The following is a 16,637-nucleotide window of genomic DNA, read 5'->3' as shown; positions in this document are numbered from 1 at the left end:
AGGGAGAGAGAGAGAGGGAGAGGGAGAGAGAGAGAGGGAGAGATAGAGAGAGAGAGAGAGAATGGGCACGCCAGGGCCTCCAGCTTCTGTAAATGAACTCCAGGAGCATGCGCCACCTTGTGCATCTGGCTTATGTGGGTTCTGGGGAATCGAACCTGGGTCCTATGGCTTCGTAGGCAAGTGCCTTAAGCATTAAGCCGTTTCTCCAAGCCCCCATCAATAGCTCTTTAATGTAATAAAGGCTATGGCCTTAAAATGTCTCATGTACCCCGTGTCCTCACGTGACAATGTGAGACGACACAAGCCTAGTTGAGATCAAGTGAGATCAATGACACTGTGCCCTGCGCTGGATTAGCGCTGACCTCCTCAGAGTTCCTCAGCAGCCCTGGGAGGTGAACTGTAGCGGGGACTACTAGGGCCCGTCTCCAAGGCAGTCTGAGGTACCTGGGTTTGGAACACTGTTCCAAAGTTTGTGGTGACCTCGCACAGGTGGCTGAAGCCCGAGTCCGGTCACACACTTAGCCTCAGTGTGGGGGACAAAGCCAGATGGTCCACAGCCCACACCCTTGTTGCTTCCAAAGTCAGGGGACAGAGTGAGGCCACCACTGACCTTCTTTAGACCTCTCCTGGGGCAGGGGCGAGGGGGACAGGGACGCTTCGTCACACATCACAGCCGAGATACCAAAACTAGCTTTAATTTGTTCAAAGACACACAGCTGTGTAAAAACAGTCCTGGGAGGGAGCCCGAGAGTCTACGTTGCTTGGAGGAGGGAAGGCTCTAGAAATTTTCCAACAAGCCCAGGATACGCTTCTGCTCATTCTCCCGGAACTCGGGGCTGCGGCCATCTCCGATGTTCTCTGCATACTCTAGGGGACAAAGACAGAGTTAGGCTGGCTCAGGCGCGCAGGGCACCAAAGCGTGCGTCACTCCACACCTTTCCCAAATCCAGGCTCCGCCGAGGAGAGAGCCCCGCAGTGGCAGATGTAGTCACACTCCCGGTTCTGTAGCCGAGGCCCTGACTTCCCTCGCCCCCCACCCAGCACAGGGTGCTGCCCTGCGTGAACACTGCACCCCTTCTCAGTTCATGCAGAAACCTCCTGGTGTGACAGCACTGAGAGGCGGAGCCTTGGGGAGTGACAAGGCGCCACCTTCACGAATGGGGTCTGGCCCTTAGAGAAGGGATCTGGCGCACTGGTGAGGCTTCTGTCGTTCCTCTGAGCACACAGCACTCCTGGCCTTCTGGCCCTTACTGCCAAATACACACATCTTGAACTTCACAGCCTCCAGAGCAGTGAGGAGATGCAATTCTGATCTTTGTGTTTTAAAGGATATTATTTAACCATTTGCAAGCAGAGAGGGAGGGAGGGAGAGGATGAGAATACAGGTGGGCCAGGGCCTTTAGCTGCAGCAAACAGCTGCTTCGTGTAGGTACTGGGGGGTCGTTAGGCTTTGCAGGCAAGTGCCTTGACTGCTGAACCATCTCTCCAGCCCAATTCAATTCCTTATAAAGTACTCAGTCTCAAGTATTTTGCTATACTAGCATAAATTGGCTGGGACAGACGCCTAGCATCTAAGCATTGTCTTAGCTTGTGGTTTCTGGGGTATGGCCTGACCAGCAGCATTGCATCACATGGGAATTTACTAAAAATGCACATTCTTGGGCCCACCCTGGCTGTCTTAATAGAAACTCCAAGGTTTCTATTAAGACATCCAGGGTGCAGCACTTAGCTGGCGTGAATGGGCAAGGCCCTGGGTTTCATCCCTAGCATACCAGGAAGACAGAGATGGACTCTATAATCTGGCAGCGCCTGCTTTCTAACAAGGGTTAGAAACCAGTACGTGAACAAAATACACAGGTGACAGCCAGAAGCCACGTGGGGAAAGGGAGGTTTGCTGAGGACCTAAAGGAGATGAGTGTGGGGACCACCTGGAGGAGGTGACTACGGGAACAGAGCCTGATTCATCTGTTTGAGGGTCAGCAGGGAGGTCTGGGTGGATCCAGGCTCCTTGTACCTTCTTGTTCCAGCACAATAATCAGTAAAACTCCATTTCAATCTCAACAGCAACACCCACGTAAGCGGACCCCTGACTTCTGATGTGGAGTGACTGGGTGGCTTTGGGCTTCCTGTGGGGACTTCCATGAGCAGGTGTAAGGAACACAGTAGGAGGGGGTCATGCCCCGGCCCCAGCCACGGCGGGAAGATGCCCTAACATGATGGGCTGTGTTTGGATCCAGTAGGATTCACGTTCCCACGTGACTTTGGGATGCTTCCTCTAAAAATGAAAAGCCGAGTTTCGGAAAAATTACAGACGTTCAAGAAACATCAGTTGTCTCCCGGAGCCACCTCAGCTCAGGCTGGTAAAGTCACTTGGGGAAGTGTGCAAGCTGCCTGGCTCAAGAGGCTCAGCCTCCACATCCTGTGAGCCTGACAGCTAGACCAGACTCTGCCTGCCTCTCCCCCAGCCTAGGCGCCTTGTGGAGACTGGGGCTCTGGCCTCTCAGCCACTTCTCAGCAGTGCCTGGCTGGGGCCCACTGGCAGGCCCCTGAACTCTGGCCAGGACTGGTGTGGGACAGAACAGTGGAGAGAGCTCCAGGCTTCTTCAGAGCACCCCACCTGCTGAGCTGGACGGTCAAAGACAGCAGGAGAAGTGCACAGTGCTCATCTTACTACCCTACCCTCTTTATTTTTAAAATAGTTTATTTATATTTATTTATGGGGCGGGGAGAGAGAGAGACAGAGAATATGACAAGGCCTCCAGCTGCTATAAACAAACTCCAGATGCATGTGCCCCCTTGTGCATCTGGCTTACGTGGGTCCTGGGGAATTGAACCTGGGTCCTTTGGCTTTGCAGGCAAGTATGTTAGCTACTAAGGCATCTCCCCAGCCCCTCTTTATTGCTTTGGATGTAGGCTGGAAAATGGGATTAGGATTGAAATGTGTGCCAGCTGGGTGCCTCCCCAGAAATTCTCCTGTGAGGCCACCCATCTCCACCAACAAAAGACAGTGGTGCCTCTTGTTACAGGCTGGAGGAGGACAATGAGGTGGCGGAGAGCAGAAGCAAGGAGAGCCCAGGAGCAGGCTGAGTGACCTCACTGCTCTTGTCCCAGGAGGAAGAGAATGACTATTCAGGGCCATAGAGGCACCGTCTGGAAGCAGAGTCTTAATGGTTTGAGTTAACCCGGTGCTCTCCTAACGTCTTAGTAGACAGGCAGGAGGACTGTGGAGACAGGGCGGGAGCCTCCAGGGCAGTGATTTTCCAACAGCAAAGCCAGATTCTGTGGAAGGAACCAAGTCCTTGTCAAGCCCTTGAACTGTTTCTGCCCAGGCCTAGAACTGAGCATGCCACCCTGTTCCCAGTACCTCCGAACCCTGGGCAGCTCTTACCATCACTCAGGCTGTGGGAAGGAAGCAAGTCCAGATCGCCCTTTCTCTGACAGCGTCACACTCACTGGGTGCCAGGAGTTACAGATGTCGCTCCTTTAGCCCTTGTGACCCCACAGACGGGTGGAGCAGCAGCCCTGCTCAAAGAGGAAACCTGGGCTATCAGAGAACTGCACCAACTTGCCCAGGTCTCAGCTAGGAAAGGAGCTGGAATCTAGACCCCAGAGCGTGTGCGGGCAGTGACGAAATTCCCTCAAGGCCATGGAGTAGGTAAAGGGCTTGTCCCCAAAGTGGCATCAGTTTAATCAAGCACCATTGTACTCTATCAGCTCTCAACCTCTGGGGACAACTTCTGCTCCATGAGCTTCCCAAAGCAGCCAGAGGTCAGCGCTGGACGGACTGCTGTGGCAAAGGCCCTCAGCAGCCAGGACAGATGGGGGGTGGGCTGGCTTGGCATCTCAGACATAGACTATAAGCTGATGGGCAGGGGACTGGCCAGGGTCCCCCAGACAGGTAGCCACACCTGCAAGCAAGCAGGCACCTCTACCACCCTTAGGTGCCCCAAGAGTGCAGCTAGGCCCTCACCTGGGCCCCGCCTTCCCCTCCCCATCCTTTGCTTCCAGAGGCCAGGCCTGGCTGGAGCAGATCTGGGTGTGCTGGCTACCTCTGGCTATTACAGCTGCTGCAGTAGTTGATAAATATTGAACAGATTCCTCCCAAAGGTCTTGAGTAGAGTTCTCTTTGCTGCGTGCGTGTGGAAGGGAGGAAAAGGAGAGCTGCTAGTTGAAGAGAGAACTCTGCTCTGCGGTGGGGGTGGGGCGGGGCGGAGAGTGAACCAGGACCAGGAGAGGGGGAAGAGGCGGCGGAGGCTGAGGCTGGCTGGAGAGAGAGACGTGAACACACATCAACTCCCTTCCCTACTTCCCCAGCATTTTCAAACGCTCTTAGAATAAAGGCTTTGACGGAGCTCAAACTCAGGCAGCGGTGCTGAACGCATAAATATTAAAGCAAACTTTAGACAGCAGGTTTACCATGCAGACATGGAATACAAGCTGTTCTGTTTATGTTAAGAGGGAAAGGGAGGGAGGCTGGCAAGGTGAGATGTCTTCCAGGCAGTCTGGTCGGAGCTTGGAGTGACTGACCCCTTAACAGGTCCAAGAGGATGAGGGTGGGGAGGGGGGGAGGGGAGGACGGCATTCCCATACTGAGGACCTGGGCCACACACGCAGCCAAGCGAGTCACACCCTTCAGATCTAGCAGCTTCCTGGCCTGTGACGCTGCGCCTGTGGGTGGACAGAGACACGGGCAGTGTGCTTTGCTGGGCTAGGGGCCTTCATCAGGGATGCCCTTCAAACCAATGCACTTGAGAAAGACATCTGTGCTCTGGGTGCTGACGGGTTATATCCTTAAGTCCAGAGGCCATTTCAGCAGGGTGGGGGGGGTACCCTCTGGCTACCATGAGGAACTTGGCTCCCTGCTGGCACTAGAGGCCAGGCTGCTCTAGCTCTGGGCCCAGAAGGAAGGACCTCTATGTACTGAGCAAGTCCTCGCTCCCAGCACTTACACAGTACTTGCTCAAGGTTGCTTCTTTACAGAGAAGACCAAGGTTCAAATGTGGGCTTTGGAGCAGGCATACAGAAAGTGACACTGGGCTGCATTCTTCCCTGCCCCCCGTTCTGGTCACTGCATCAAAACAGCACTTTCAAGGTGTCGGCCGACACATAAACCCTTTACAGCTCACTGAATTCTCACAGCTACCTTTGGAGGCAAGCACCCCATCTTACAAGGAGGAGACTGGGTTTGCAGAGAGGTTAAGTGGCCATCCAAGGCCAGAGAGCCAGGATGTGGAAAGGTTCAGACAAAAGCCTCGGCAGCCCACGGCAAACTCCACAGTCATCCTCACTGGGTGGTTCTTTCCTTCCCTCCCTCCCAGCCTTGAGTGAGTGGGGGCCAGGATCAACAATCAGAAGACCAATCCTAACTGTTCCTAAGATGCCTCTTGCCCTGTCAGACAGCTGGCTTGAACACATGGTGTCTCTCCAGGGCCCTTTCTTGCCTCCTAAGACCCAGTGGCCACAGTAGCAATTGCATCTGAGAGCACAAGTCACATGTCCTCCATCAAGTCAGCAAAAGATCCCAAGCGGCGCAAGCCTTGCATCCCGGCACTTGGGAGGCAGAGGGAGGAGGGCCGCTGTGAGGAGTTCGAGGCCACCCTGAGACTAGTGAGTTCCAGGTCAGCTTGGGCTACAGTGAAACCATACCTCGAAAAATAAAAATAATAAAAAAAAAGATTCCATCAGTTGAAGCTTGACAGAGGTGAGGCGAGGGTTACAAGAACACCAAAGCAGTGTGGAAAAACCTGTGTGTTGCCTTCCAGGGGTGATTTTGAGCCCTAAGAATCCAGGCATTCAGAGGGCTGCGGGCAGTGTGGGCAATAAGGAGGCTTTCAGCTCATTCTTTCCTCCAGGTGAAAGGGCCATTGAGCCTCCTGCCTTCTCTGCATACAGCCTTGACTGCTCCTGGCACCCGTGTAGTCAATGGGGTCAATCACGAAGCTGGCCAGGGACTTCCACTGGGACCCTCAACACAGGCTTTACACTAAGAAGCGTCCTGGGTCCCGGTTCTTGTACTACACCTAAGGAGATGATAGTCATCTATGTCTGTCTCTCCCTATGAAGTCCTTTACGGAGGTCATCCCAGCCAGGGACAGGGTCCCAGGCAATGCAAACAGGAGACAGACACCATGGGCAGGATGCAGAACGTTCTCTGTATAGACCCACTGGTGATGGATGGGTTAAAATAGCACATTTTACATAAAGTGCTTGCTATTCCGATGAAAAAAGCCCACAGGCAGCCCTCTGTGCCCCTCCCTCAGGTCGGCTTCGGACCCTGTGCCCTTCTACGTTCCCATACCTCAGCAGCTGACGCTGACCTGTTGTGAGCCTTTGAGGAGACCAGAAGCCCCTTGGGGCCCAGGCCTCAGGAGCCTACCAAGGCCTGTGGCGTGAGGGTAACCTACATGGAAGGGATTTCTTTTTCCTTCTTGAAAGCCTGCAGGCACGCACAAGCCAATCGCCACAGCACGAGATTTGCTTTTTGCAAGAAGCAAGCTCCACTCTGTGCAGTGCAATCTTCATCCGGGACGCTCCCAACACTACTGGTGATGTTTGGTGATACTGCCTACCCTCAGGGAGTCTGGCAGGTCATTCTGTACTCTGGGGTCACTGCAGGACTGGTATTATCAAGAGTGAGGTTAAGCCCACCTGGTGGTACAGGCAGATCACAAGTTTAAGGCCTGCTTGGGATAGAGTGACTTCAAGGCCAACTTAGGTAACTGAGAGAGACTGTGTGTGTGTATATAAAAAGTAAAAATAAGACAAACAAAAAACCATCAAAGCCCAAAAAGTATGGCTAAAAGCAGCTTAGTGAGGGGCCACTTTCCCTGGATTTCTGGCTGTCATAGAGAGGTCTCAAGACCCCTGCTGACATGCAGACTGTTCCACAGTGACCAGGTACCAGAGACAGAGGTACAAGGACCACCACTATCCTTTGAGAGCCTGCAGTGGGGTCTGCCCTTCACAGTGCTCACGCCCCAAGCCTGTGTCTGTTTGGGGAAGGCTGGACCTGGGAGCGCCGAGTAAGCAATCTGTAGGAAGCAGGACTTTAATGAGCCATCAATTATTCTTGCACTCTTGGCACCCCCACCAGAAAAGGGGGGAGGCACACCACCAGAAAGGGGACTGAAAACCCTGGGAAAAGTCCCCTGCTGGGCTTGCCTCATCAGCGGTTTTCCTGAGACCTCGAGGGATGCATCAGCTGTCATCCCGCCAGCAAAACTTAGAAAATATGTAGGCCATAAAAGCAAAGAAAAAAGCTGCACCTAATTAGTATGTTAAAAAAAAAAAAAAAGGGAAGCAACCCGAACTGAAAAACAAAATTAAAATCAAAGACAACAGAGTGATGTGCTGGTTCTCTTTACGAGGCTTTGTTTTCTCATGCACTTTGAAGAAGCAGGTGGGGGAGGGGCCAGTGCAATGGGCTTTGAGAGGTGGCATCAAAGCCAGCCCAGCTCCATCACAGCCTTGCCCCTCTGACCTGGACAATGGGAGGAGACTACCACCAAGTGACGGGGCCTGAGGGTCCTGGCTGCATCTACACTGCACACGCTCCAGACCCCAGGACACAGGGGAGGACTTCCCGTGTGAGCATCAGGCAGGGCTGCGCCAACAGGAAGAGCCTGAGATCTCTTCACTGCAGCGGCGGGCATTTGGTTGCTCTGCACCGGGGCAGCGGGTGCCCTGCATTTGACCAGAACCTCTACACTGACAGCTTCCAGTGCCTCGAACCATCTCTGCCGTGCTCCAGTGAGAGGCAAATAAGGGGTGCAGTCGCTACTGTACCTCAAACTCAATGCACAGCTCAGGGAGAAAGCTCACAAGCCCTGCCCTGCGCCACCTGCCCGAGCATGCTCAAGGCCACTGAATCCCGCTCTGCCCCTGGGACGTGCCTGCCCAGCAACCCCTCTGCCTCACAACAGCCTGCCTGTGACTCCTCTCCTCTCGCACACCTTGGGCAGTACTTAGCAGCAGACTGCGAGTACCAAGGAGAGGTATGGAATCATAGCTGGCCACTGGCCCATCTGTGTCCCCCACGTGACAAACTCTGTGAGGACAGGTGCTGGGGACACTTTTAAAACACAATCTCTAGCACTCCACCCAGCTGGCCCAATATCCCCAGGGGAGGGTTGCAAATACTACTGGATTCCACGATGAGCCCGAATGCTCCAGGAGCAGAGGAGACAAGGCAGTGGTGTCCCTCCATCATCATGAGACGACCAAATGAGCAAACAAACACATGAACACAAACAATTATCCACCGAGAGGCGGGCTCAAGAAGGCATAAACAGGGTGCCAGGGTGGGGAATGGCAGATGGAGGAGAATGGATGGATTCAAGACCGAGTTTGGAGCCAGAACTGGTGGTTCAGGTCTGGAAGACGGGGTGTGAGGTCTGGAAAGGCGTGGGGGTGGGGTGGGGTGGGGTGGGGTGGGGGTGTGGAGGCCACAAGGGAGAGGGGCAGAGTGTTGGGGAGAAAAGCAGCTGCTCAGGCCGTTCCCTTGCCCAGATCCCTGGCGAGCAGACCCCAGTGATGCCCACGGTGAGTTGGCATGGGCCACTCCAGGTCTCAGATGAAGTGCGACCATGGGAGACGCTGAGCCATCCTGAATAAACTCAGGTGTGTGTGTATAGATGAGGAAAAAACCATCCACCTATTACGTGCTGGCAACACTAACACCACTTCTTGATCCTCCAAAGATCACTGTTTTGACTACGGGAAAGGAGGTGTGGGGAGAAGCCGAAATGCACAACAGTAAAGCTCTAACTGAACACGTGGGCGGTGGAAGTGAATGCCACTTAAAGGCTGAGGTTGCAAGTCACCACAGCTGCACCTTCGGGGAGAAGGCTGATGCCAGCAGAACTCACGAGGCTCTGATACTGAAGAGAAACCCAGGGTCTCCCACAGGGCCAGGGCACCCGGGGCCCCCTTCCTCTCAGGAGAAAAGAGAAGATGCCAAGGGCTTATAACTGTCCATCCAGAAAGGGCACAACAGGACTGGAGAGACAGCTTAGTGGTTAAGGTGCTGCCTGCAAAGCCAAAGGATGCATGTTCTGTTCCCCAGGACCTAAGTAAGCCAGATGCACAAGGTGGTGCATGTGTCTGGAGTTCATTTTCAACAGCTGGGGGCCTTGGTGAGTTCACTCTCTTTCTATATGCTGCTTTCTCTCTTAAATATATATATTTAAATTTTTTGGTTTTTCAAGGTAGGGTCTCACTCTAGTCCAGGCTGACCTGGAATTCACTCTGTATTCTCAGGGTGGCCTTGAACTCACGGTGATCCTCCTACCTCTGCATCTTGAGGGCTGGGATTAGAGGCATGCGCCACCATGCCCTGCTTATACTTTTTAAAAATATTACAAAAAAAGAGAGAAAGGGCACAATGGGTACCATGCCATCAAGCCTGGAGAGGCTAGGCTGAGCACGTGGCATCCAGGCCTGTGCCTTCACTCACCCTGTTCCTTTGTCCTGGAATGTCCCTGTTCTGTGCCTCACTGACAACAGTGATGAGGATCATCTGGATTTCATGAGAGTCATGCTAACATACATTTACTGAGAGTGCACTGAGGCCCAGAAAGTTTCCATGCACCACCATGGCCACTTCCTTCAGCTCTCTCAGGCACGGATCCTGGGACCACTGCCCAGAGAACATGAAGCAGCTCTGCCAGGGTGCAGACCTAAAGCTGGCCCTGCAGCCTCTCTGGACTTGGCTCTATGGGCAGCAGCCCCGATCTCAGCCCTGCAAGGGGGCTATGAATAATTAAAAGGGTAAGCCTTTGAGTCATGGCAGCCCAATCCCTCATCTTGGCAATGGGCAGAACAGGGGCCAGAGGGAAACCGATGTGCCCGTGCTCACCCCCAGACTGAACTCTGGCATTCCTGGCCCTGTGAAGTCTAAACCTGCGCACGTGTCAGTCTGTGCTCCACAGCTGGTGCCTAAGTAGCCCATGGGTGGACTGCAGCCTGAGCTCAGCACAGAGGTTCTGCCTCATGACTGAAGCCTGCGGGACGAAGGAGGCCTCTCTGGAGCCATTCTAGCTAGGGCAATGGGAAAACACCATGGGATGGAAGGGAAAAGGAGGGAAGCTCACCCTGACTGTTTATTGGATGTCAGCAGCACCCACACAACCTTTGCGCCCTCTGGTGACTGTGTTAGCCCAGGGGGTGGGGACTAGCAGGGACAGAAGGTGGCCACACTCTCGTGATCTGCCACACCCACTGTTTTCTAGCTTGCATAATTCCAGCTGCATCTTGTTAGGAGCCTGTTTTCTTTCCTTCTCTGTGCAGTTATAGAGCCCAGATTTGCTTGTTTTCTGTAGTAGATATTTCTTTTAAATCTATTTTTATATTTATTTATGTGCAAGTAGAGAAAAAGTGAAAGAGAGAGAGAGGAAGATAAATGGCATGCTGGGGCATGGTGCCACTGTAAATGAACTCCAGATGCACATAGCACTCTGCGGATCTGTCTTTACGTGGGTACTAGGGAATTGAACCTGGGTCGTTAGGCTTTGCAGGAAATCGCCTTAAACACGGAGCCATCTCTCCAGCTCCTTAGTGGATATTTCTGAGCCCCAGTGCTTATTTGTCATGTGACTAGGATCTAGAGCTGGAGGGGGTTGAGGAAGAGAAGAGTGGGGTGGGTCTTCTGTGCTGACTAAGGTGACCCATCCCAGTGAGACGCTGGGCATTCTGTGTGTCGTGGTCGGGGCTCAGCAAGAGACTGGACCCTGCAGCACCCAACTCACCCTTGATGATGTGCCTGACGATCTTGATGGAGCTTCCGCGCATGTTGAGGATCTGGTGAACCCGCTGGCGAATCTAATGGGGAAGATAAAGGGTGGCTTGGGAAGAAGAGCAATTGATGTCCTGCCAGACACCGAGATACAGTGTCACTTTCACCCCACCCAGGAAACAGAGGACCAACAGAGTCTAGCCAGGAAGGAGGCAGGGAGGGACAGGACCTGGGGAGCCCCTCCTACCTGGGGAACATTGGCATTGCAGATCTCAGCCATGATGTAGCAGATGTGCTGGAGGATGAAGAGTCCGGCATCCAAGCGCCGCAGGTAGAACTCGTCCTCCATGTCATTGTCGATGATCTCCCCACGCCGGACTATGTCCTAGAGACACACAGGCATTGAGACAAAGGCTGGGTGACACGTGGAGGGGCAAAGGATGGCTGCCTGTCTGGCTGTGCTATGAGAATGGCAGCTACACATCAAGCAAAGCCCCACCCGCATCTGTCTACTTCTCCCACTGCTCTGAAGTCTCTCTTTTTTCCTTTTCGTTTTCTGAGGTAGGGTCTCGCTCTAGCCCAGGCTGACCTGGAATTCACTATGTAGTCTCAGGCTGGCCTCAAACTCATTCCTCCTACCTCTGCCTCCCAAGTGCTGAGATTAAAGGCATGCATCACCACACCCAACTTGAAGTATCTTTCTTTTTTATATTATTGAGGGAGAGAAAGAGGGAGAGAATAGGCATGCCAGGGATTCCAGCCACTGCCAACGAACTACAGATGCACACACAGATGCACACACAGCCTTGTGCATCTGGGTTTACATTGGCACTGGGGAATCAAACCTGGGTTGAAAGGCTTTGCAGACAAGTACCTTAACCACTGAGCAATCTCTCCAGCCCTAAAGAATCCTTTTGTTGCTTTTTATTCTACATGGACTAGAGTCCAGGGAGGTCAGGCTTAAGGTCACGTTTCCTATCTGATGAGTCAGGGTCAAAATGATCTTATCCACATAGTCAATCTAAGAAATCAAGCTGCCACTGGATGTTTGGAACTGTCTTTTGTTGTTGTTGTTGTTGTTGTTTTTTGTTTTTTTGAGGTAGGGTCTCACTCTAGCCCAGGAATTCACATACATAGTCTCAGGGTGGCCTCGAACTTATGGTGATCCTCCTACCTCTGCCTTCCGAGTGTTGAGATTAAAGGTGTGCGCCACCACGCCCGGCTTCTGTATTTTATTTTTAAAAATGTGCAATTCCAAGCTGGGAGTGGTGGCTCATGTCTGCAATCCCAGCACTTGACAGTAGGAAGGCTGCCATGAGTCTGAGGAGAGCTTGGGCTAGTGTGAGTTCCAGGTCAGCCTGAAACAGAGTGCAAGCCTGCCTCAGAAAAGCAATTGGGGGGCTGGAGAGATGGCTTAGCAGTTAAGGCACTTGGCCTGCAAAGCCAAAGGACCCCTGTTCGATTCCCAGGACCCATGTAAGCCAGATCACAAGGTGGTGCATGTGTCTGGAGTTCGTTTGTGTTGGCTGGAGGCCCTGGCATGCTCATTCTCTTCCCACCTCAAATAAATAAATAAAAATAAAAATTTATTTTTTAAAAAAGAAAAGCCAGCCAGGCATGGTGGCGCATGCCTTTAATCCCAGCACTTGGACAGCAGAGGCAGGAGTATCGCCATGAGTTCAAGGCCATCTTAAGATTCCATAGTGAATCCCAGGTCAGCCTGGACTAGAGTAAAATCCTACCTCTGCCTTCTCACAGGTAAAAGCTCTTCATATTCCCTCCTTTCCTTTTTTGCTCAAATCAAGTCTTTTTAAACTTGTAAAAAAGAAACAATTAATCAACCAAACAAACAATTCAACAAAAAACTCAAACTCATTTTGACACATCACACTTGTCTGTATGTATAGGCGCAGTGACAAAGAGTAATTAGCATTTCTCTGACTTTTTACACACAGCTCGTTTTTTTTGCCGGGCAGCTCTGAACTGCTGTCTGCCAGCTCTTTATAAAATTCATCAGGAGTTGTAGTTTTGAGTCTGCCGTGAGCGTTTGAGCTCAGGCATCCACCTCCCCCATCCCCCCCTCCCCGCCCCCCGGCTGCCCCGCTCCCCTCTCTACGCCCAGGAACGAGCTTTCTCAGCTGTTTGGGAATGAACCACACGACTCCTTCCCTTCCATGATGTCAAGCTGGGAAAGGAAGGGTCCTTTCTCCACAGCTGTCCATTAAGACCAGCGCAGAATGCTGTGACTTTGCCTTCAGTTCTCACAAGTCCAAAGTCCCTCTATGCCAAAGCCCTAATAAGGGAACTGAGCCTCCCAAATCTTTGTTACCCCAGACCTATCAGGCTGTCTATATGTCCAGTGGAGAGAGGGAGGGAGGGAGAAAAGAAGGAAGGAAGGAAGGAGAAGAGGAGAACAATACAGCCTTACAGATTGATCATTAGCACACCACCCCACTGGCCCACTTAAGGTCTGGAGTTAGTGTTCAGACCTCTGTGAGCGTAGACTATCTTCCTCACCCGCTCCCCACATCTGTGAACAAGCAGTGTGGACGCCTGTGCTGGGCGAGTTCTTCTCAGTGCAGCCCCAAATCTCCCACCCATGTCTCTGCAGCCCACCCTCCTTTCTTGATCGTTCACAGTTAATGACTGTTCCTCCCCAAACTCTGGCACACCAGAGACAATCCGGCCTCTCCATGTGCCCGAAGGCCACACTGACCTCATCATTTTCCACGCCCACCTTGGCCAGCCTTTTTTTCACCAGCCTGGACTGTGAGCTCCAGGAAGCTGGGTGGGGCTGGGGCAAGGACATCTCACTAAGGCTGTGAGCTTGACAAGGGACACACCTTAGTCTTCTTGACAGGTGCGGTGAGCCTAAGATGGCAGGCACTGAGCCCGCACTATGGACGACAACAGCCCATTTCTTAATTCTCTCACTGTTTTTATGGCCATGGTTCTCTCTGACAATGCAGGCTCCTGTCACTGACAGAGCCCTTGGGACGCTGCTTTCCACTCTCTGGAACTGGAAAGACTTAGCATCATGATCAGTGGTCGTCAATCTCCAGCAAGAACTCTTCAGAGACTACTTTAGACGCAGATAATGCACTTCTTTATTTGCCCGGGGGGCCAGCCTGCAGCAACACAAGGCCACTTTTCATCTCGCCCAAAGGCCTGTCGAGGAGGCTCAGAGGGCTCCAGACTGCGGGGGCCTGCTCTACCCAGCCCATCACCACCACTAATCTCAGCCTCGTTTAGGAGCAAATTCCTTGGTAATCTGTAATTGGGGAACGTTCAGGAAGTAGTCACGGGGCAGCGCTGACGTCCAAGGAATTGACGACTCAGAACTCTAACTTCTTGCTCTGGAACGCCTGTGTGTTCAGTGGGGTGCGCGGGAAGGGAAAAGCACTCCCGACTTTCACTCATGCAAGAAGCACTTGGTGCTAACACCTTACATTTCTATATTGCTAGAGAGCTTAACGTGTTATTACAATACATGTCCTTATGAGCAAAATTAAAGAGGGCATGGAAGGGATTATTAATCCCATTGTACAAATTAGAAACCAAGGCACACAGAGGTGAAATTGCTCATTATTATAAAATTACCAGTTACCAGAATATGGACTCCCTAAGGACCGTCAGCCTGTTGGATGCTCCTCTGTGTGGAAAGGAGTACAATGCAGAGAAGAGAGACCCTTGCCCCTACTTGGGGCCTACTGTAAGAACATTGCCGTAGGCACTGAGTTAAGGAAGGGAGGTAAAAGAAAAAACAAACCAATGTAAAGACAAAAAAAGGAAGGGGGAGGGCTGGAGAGATGGCTTAGCGGTTAAGCGCTTGCCTGTGAAGCCTCAGAACCCCGGTTCGAGGCTCGGTTCCCCAGGTCCCACGTCAGCCAGATGCACAAGGGGGCGCATGCGTCTGGAGTTCGTTTGCAGAGGCTGGAAGCCCTAGCGCGCCCATTCTCTCTCTCTCCCTCTATCTGTCTTTCTCTCTGTGTCTGTTGCTCTCAAATAAATAAATAAAAATTAAAAAAAAAAAAAAAGGAAGGGGGAGCTGGGTGTGGTGGCGCACACCTTTAATCCCAGCACCTGGGGGAGGCAGAGGTAGAAGGATCCACCCTGAGACTACACAGTGAATTCCAAATCAGGCTGGGCTGGAGCAAAACCCTACCTTGAAAAACAAAACAAACAAAGAAAATAGTAATAATAAAACACAATAAAAAAAGGAAGAGGAAAGGGAGGCCACTGCAGGTTGTAAACATGGGGACCTAGAGTGCAGTGCCCGCCTTCACCCACCCCACACTTAACTGTGCCAGGCGCTGAGAGAGAGCTGGGCCAGCAATCCATGTGCTCAAGAGCTTACAGTGTGGAGGCCCCCACACAGGAAGAAACCATTTCTGAAGAAAGCAATGAAATGACATAGGTCATCTCCATTGTCTCGAGGGCTGTGGGAGCCAGAGGCTTGATTGGGGCTGACTGTGGAGCTGTAAGTTCCAAGGAATGCAGACTGTGAGCTAGAATCTGAATGAGCCTCAGGACTGCAGATGACATCCTGGGCACAGGAAGTAACGGTGAAGGCAGGCCAACGGGCTGGGCTGGAAGAGTACCGAGGTGAAAGCTTGTTCCATGGCTAGAAACAACAGAATGGGTAAGAGAATGCTCTTTGCTTACTAGAGCCCAGTCAACATTGGCTGATCATGTCACTTCTGACTGCTGTGTGGCAGGTGCCATGGGAGGTGCTGTGAATCATGGGAAGGACCAACAAGAAGTGACATTAATGGGCTGGAGAGATGGCTTAGCAGTTAAGCGCTTGCCTGTGAAGCCTGAGGACCCCGGTTCGAGGCTCGATTCCCCAGGACCCATGTTAGCCAGATACACAAGGGGGCGCATGCATCTGGAGTTCCGTTTGCAGTGGCTGAAGGCCCTGGCGTGCCCATTCTCTCTCTCTCTCTCTGCCTCTTTCTTTCTCTGTCACTTTCAAATAAATAAGTAAAAATGAACAAAAAAATTAAAAATAAAAGAAGTGACATCAAGCTTGGTCTGCCCTTTTTCCTCTTTCCTTGAACTTCCCTGATATTGTTCAATTTGCTGTCCAACTATAGACACAAAGCCTTGTAATTTAAAAGTGAAAATTTCTTTTCTTAGCAATATTTTTATTTATTTCTTTGCAAGGACAGAGAGAAAGAGAGAGACAGAGAATGGGCACACCAGGGCCTCTAGCTGCTACAAACAAACTCCAGATGCATGTAACACTTGTGCATCTGGCTTTACATGAGTACTTGGGAATCGAACCCAAGTTGTTAGGCTTTGCAGGCAAGCTCCTTAACTGCTGAAGCATCGCTCCAGCTTGAAAGTGAGATTTTCAAGTGCAGATCTGAGATATGATAATAGCTCATCTGCAAGAGAGGCGTCGCCCCTGTTGCGTTTCACACACACAAAGAGGAAGCCGACTCGGGCTTCTGAAGACAGCATCAAAAGCACCAAGAAACTGGTGTGCGCACTGCGAGGTTGACTGCGGTTAGGGTGGCACCTTATCTAGCCCCATGCAGCTCTGTGGCATGGAATATTTACTGCTGAAGAGACCCTGGGAAGCTGAGCACCCTGTGACCTCCCTGTTGAAGAGGGATCCAAAGGAATGGGAAGACTAGACTAGGCATCATTCTGAAGGGAAAAAAGGAAGTGAGGGGGTTAGGCTCAGCTCTCTTTTTTCTTTTTCTGTGAGTCTCAGAGCCCATGCTGGCCTTGAACTCTTCATGTTGAAGATGACCTTGGCCTTCTTTTTTGAAATATATATTTTATTTTTATTTATTTTTTTGACAGAAAGAGGGAGAGAGACACACAGAGAGAGAATGAATGAGAATGAGCATGCCAGGGTCTGCAGCTACTGCAAATTAACTCCAGACGCATGCAC

The 16,637-nt window shown here is 51.9% G+C and overlaps 1 protein-coding gene across 1 annotated transcript in view; it reads right to left on the bottom strand.

The window, feature by feature from the left end:
• Positions 1–679: 679 nt before the first annotated feature.
• The window catches only part of Ctnnbl1 (catenin beta like 1), a 192,736-nt gene continuing 176,778 nt past the window's right edge, over positions 680–16,637 (bottom strand). The window contains exons 14-16 of the mRNA XM_004666678.2: positions 10,980–11,117; positions 10,746–10,818; positions 680–867 (exon numbers count right to left, since the gene is read on the bottom strand). Coding sequence (XP_004666735.1) covers positions 779–867; positions 10,746–10,818; positions 10,980–11,117 — 300 coding nt within the window. The 3' untranslated portion in view covers positions 680–778. The remainder of the gene's footprint in view (positions 868–10,745; positions 10,819–10,979; positions 11,118–16,637) is intronic.

Source organism: Jaculus jaculus, chromosome 8 (assembly GCF_020740685.1).
Source record: "Jaculus jaculus isolate mJacJac1 chromosome 8, mJacJac1.mat.Y.cur, whole genome shotgun sequence".
NCBI lineage: Eukaryota > Metazoa > Chordata > Mammalia > Rodentia > Dipodidae > Jaculus > Jaculus jaculus.
This window is presented reverse-complemented; position numbering and strand designations above follow the sequence as displayed.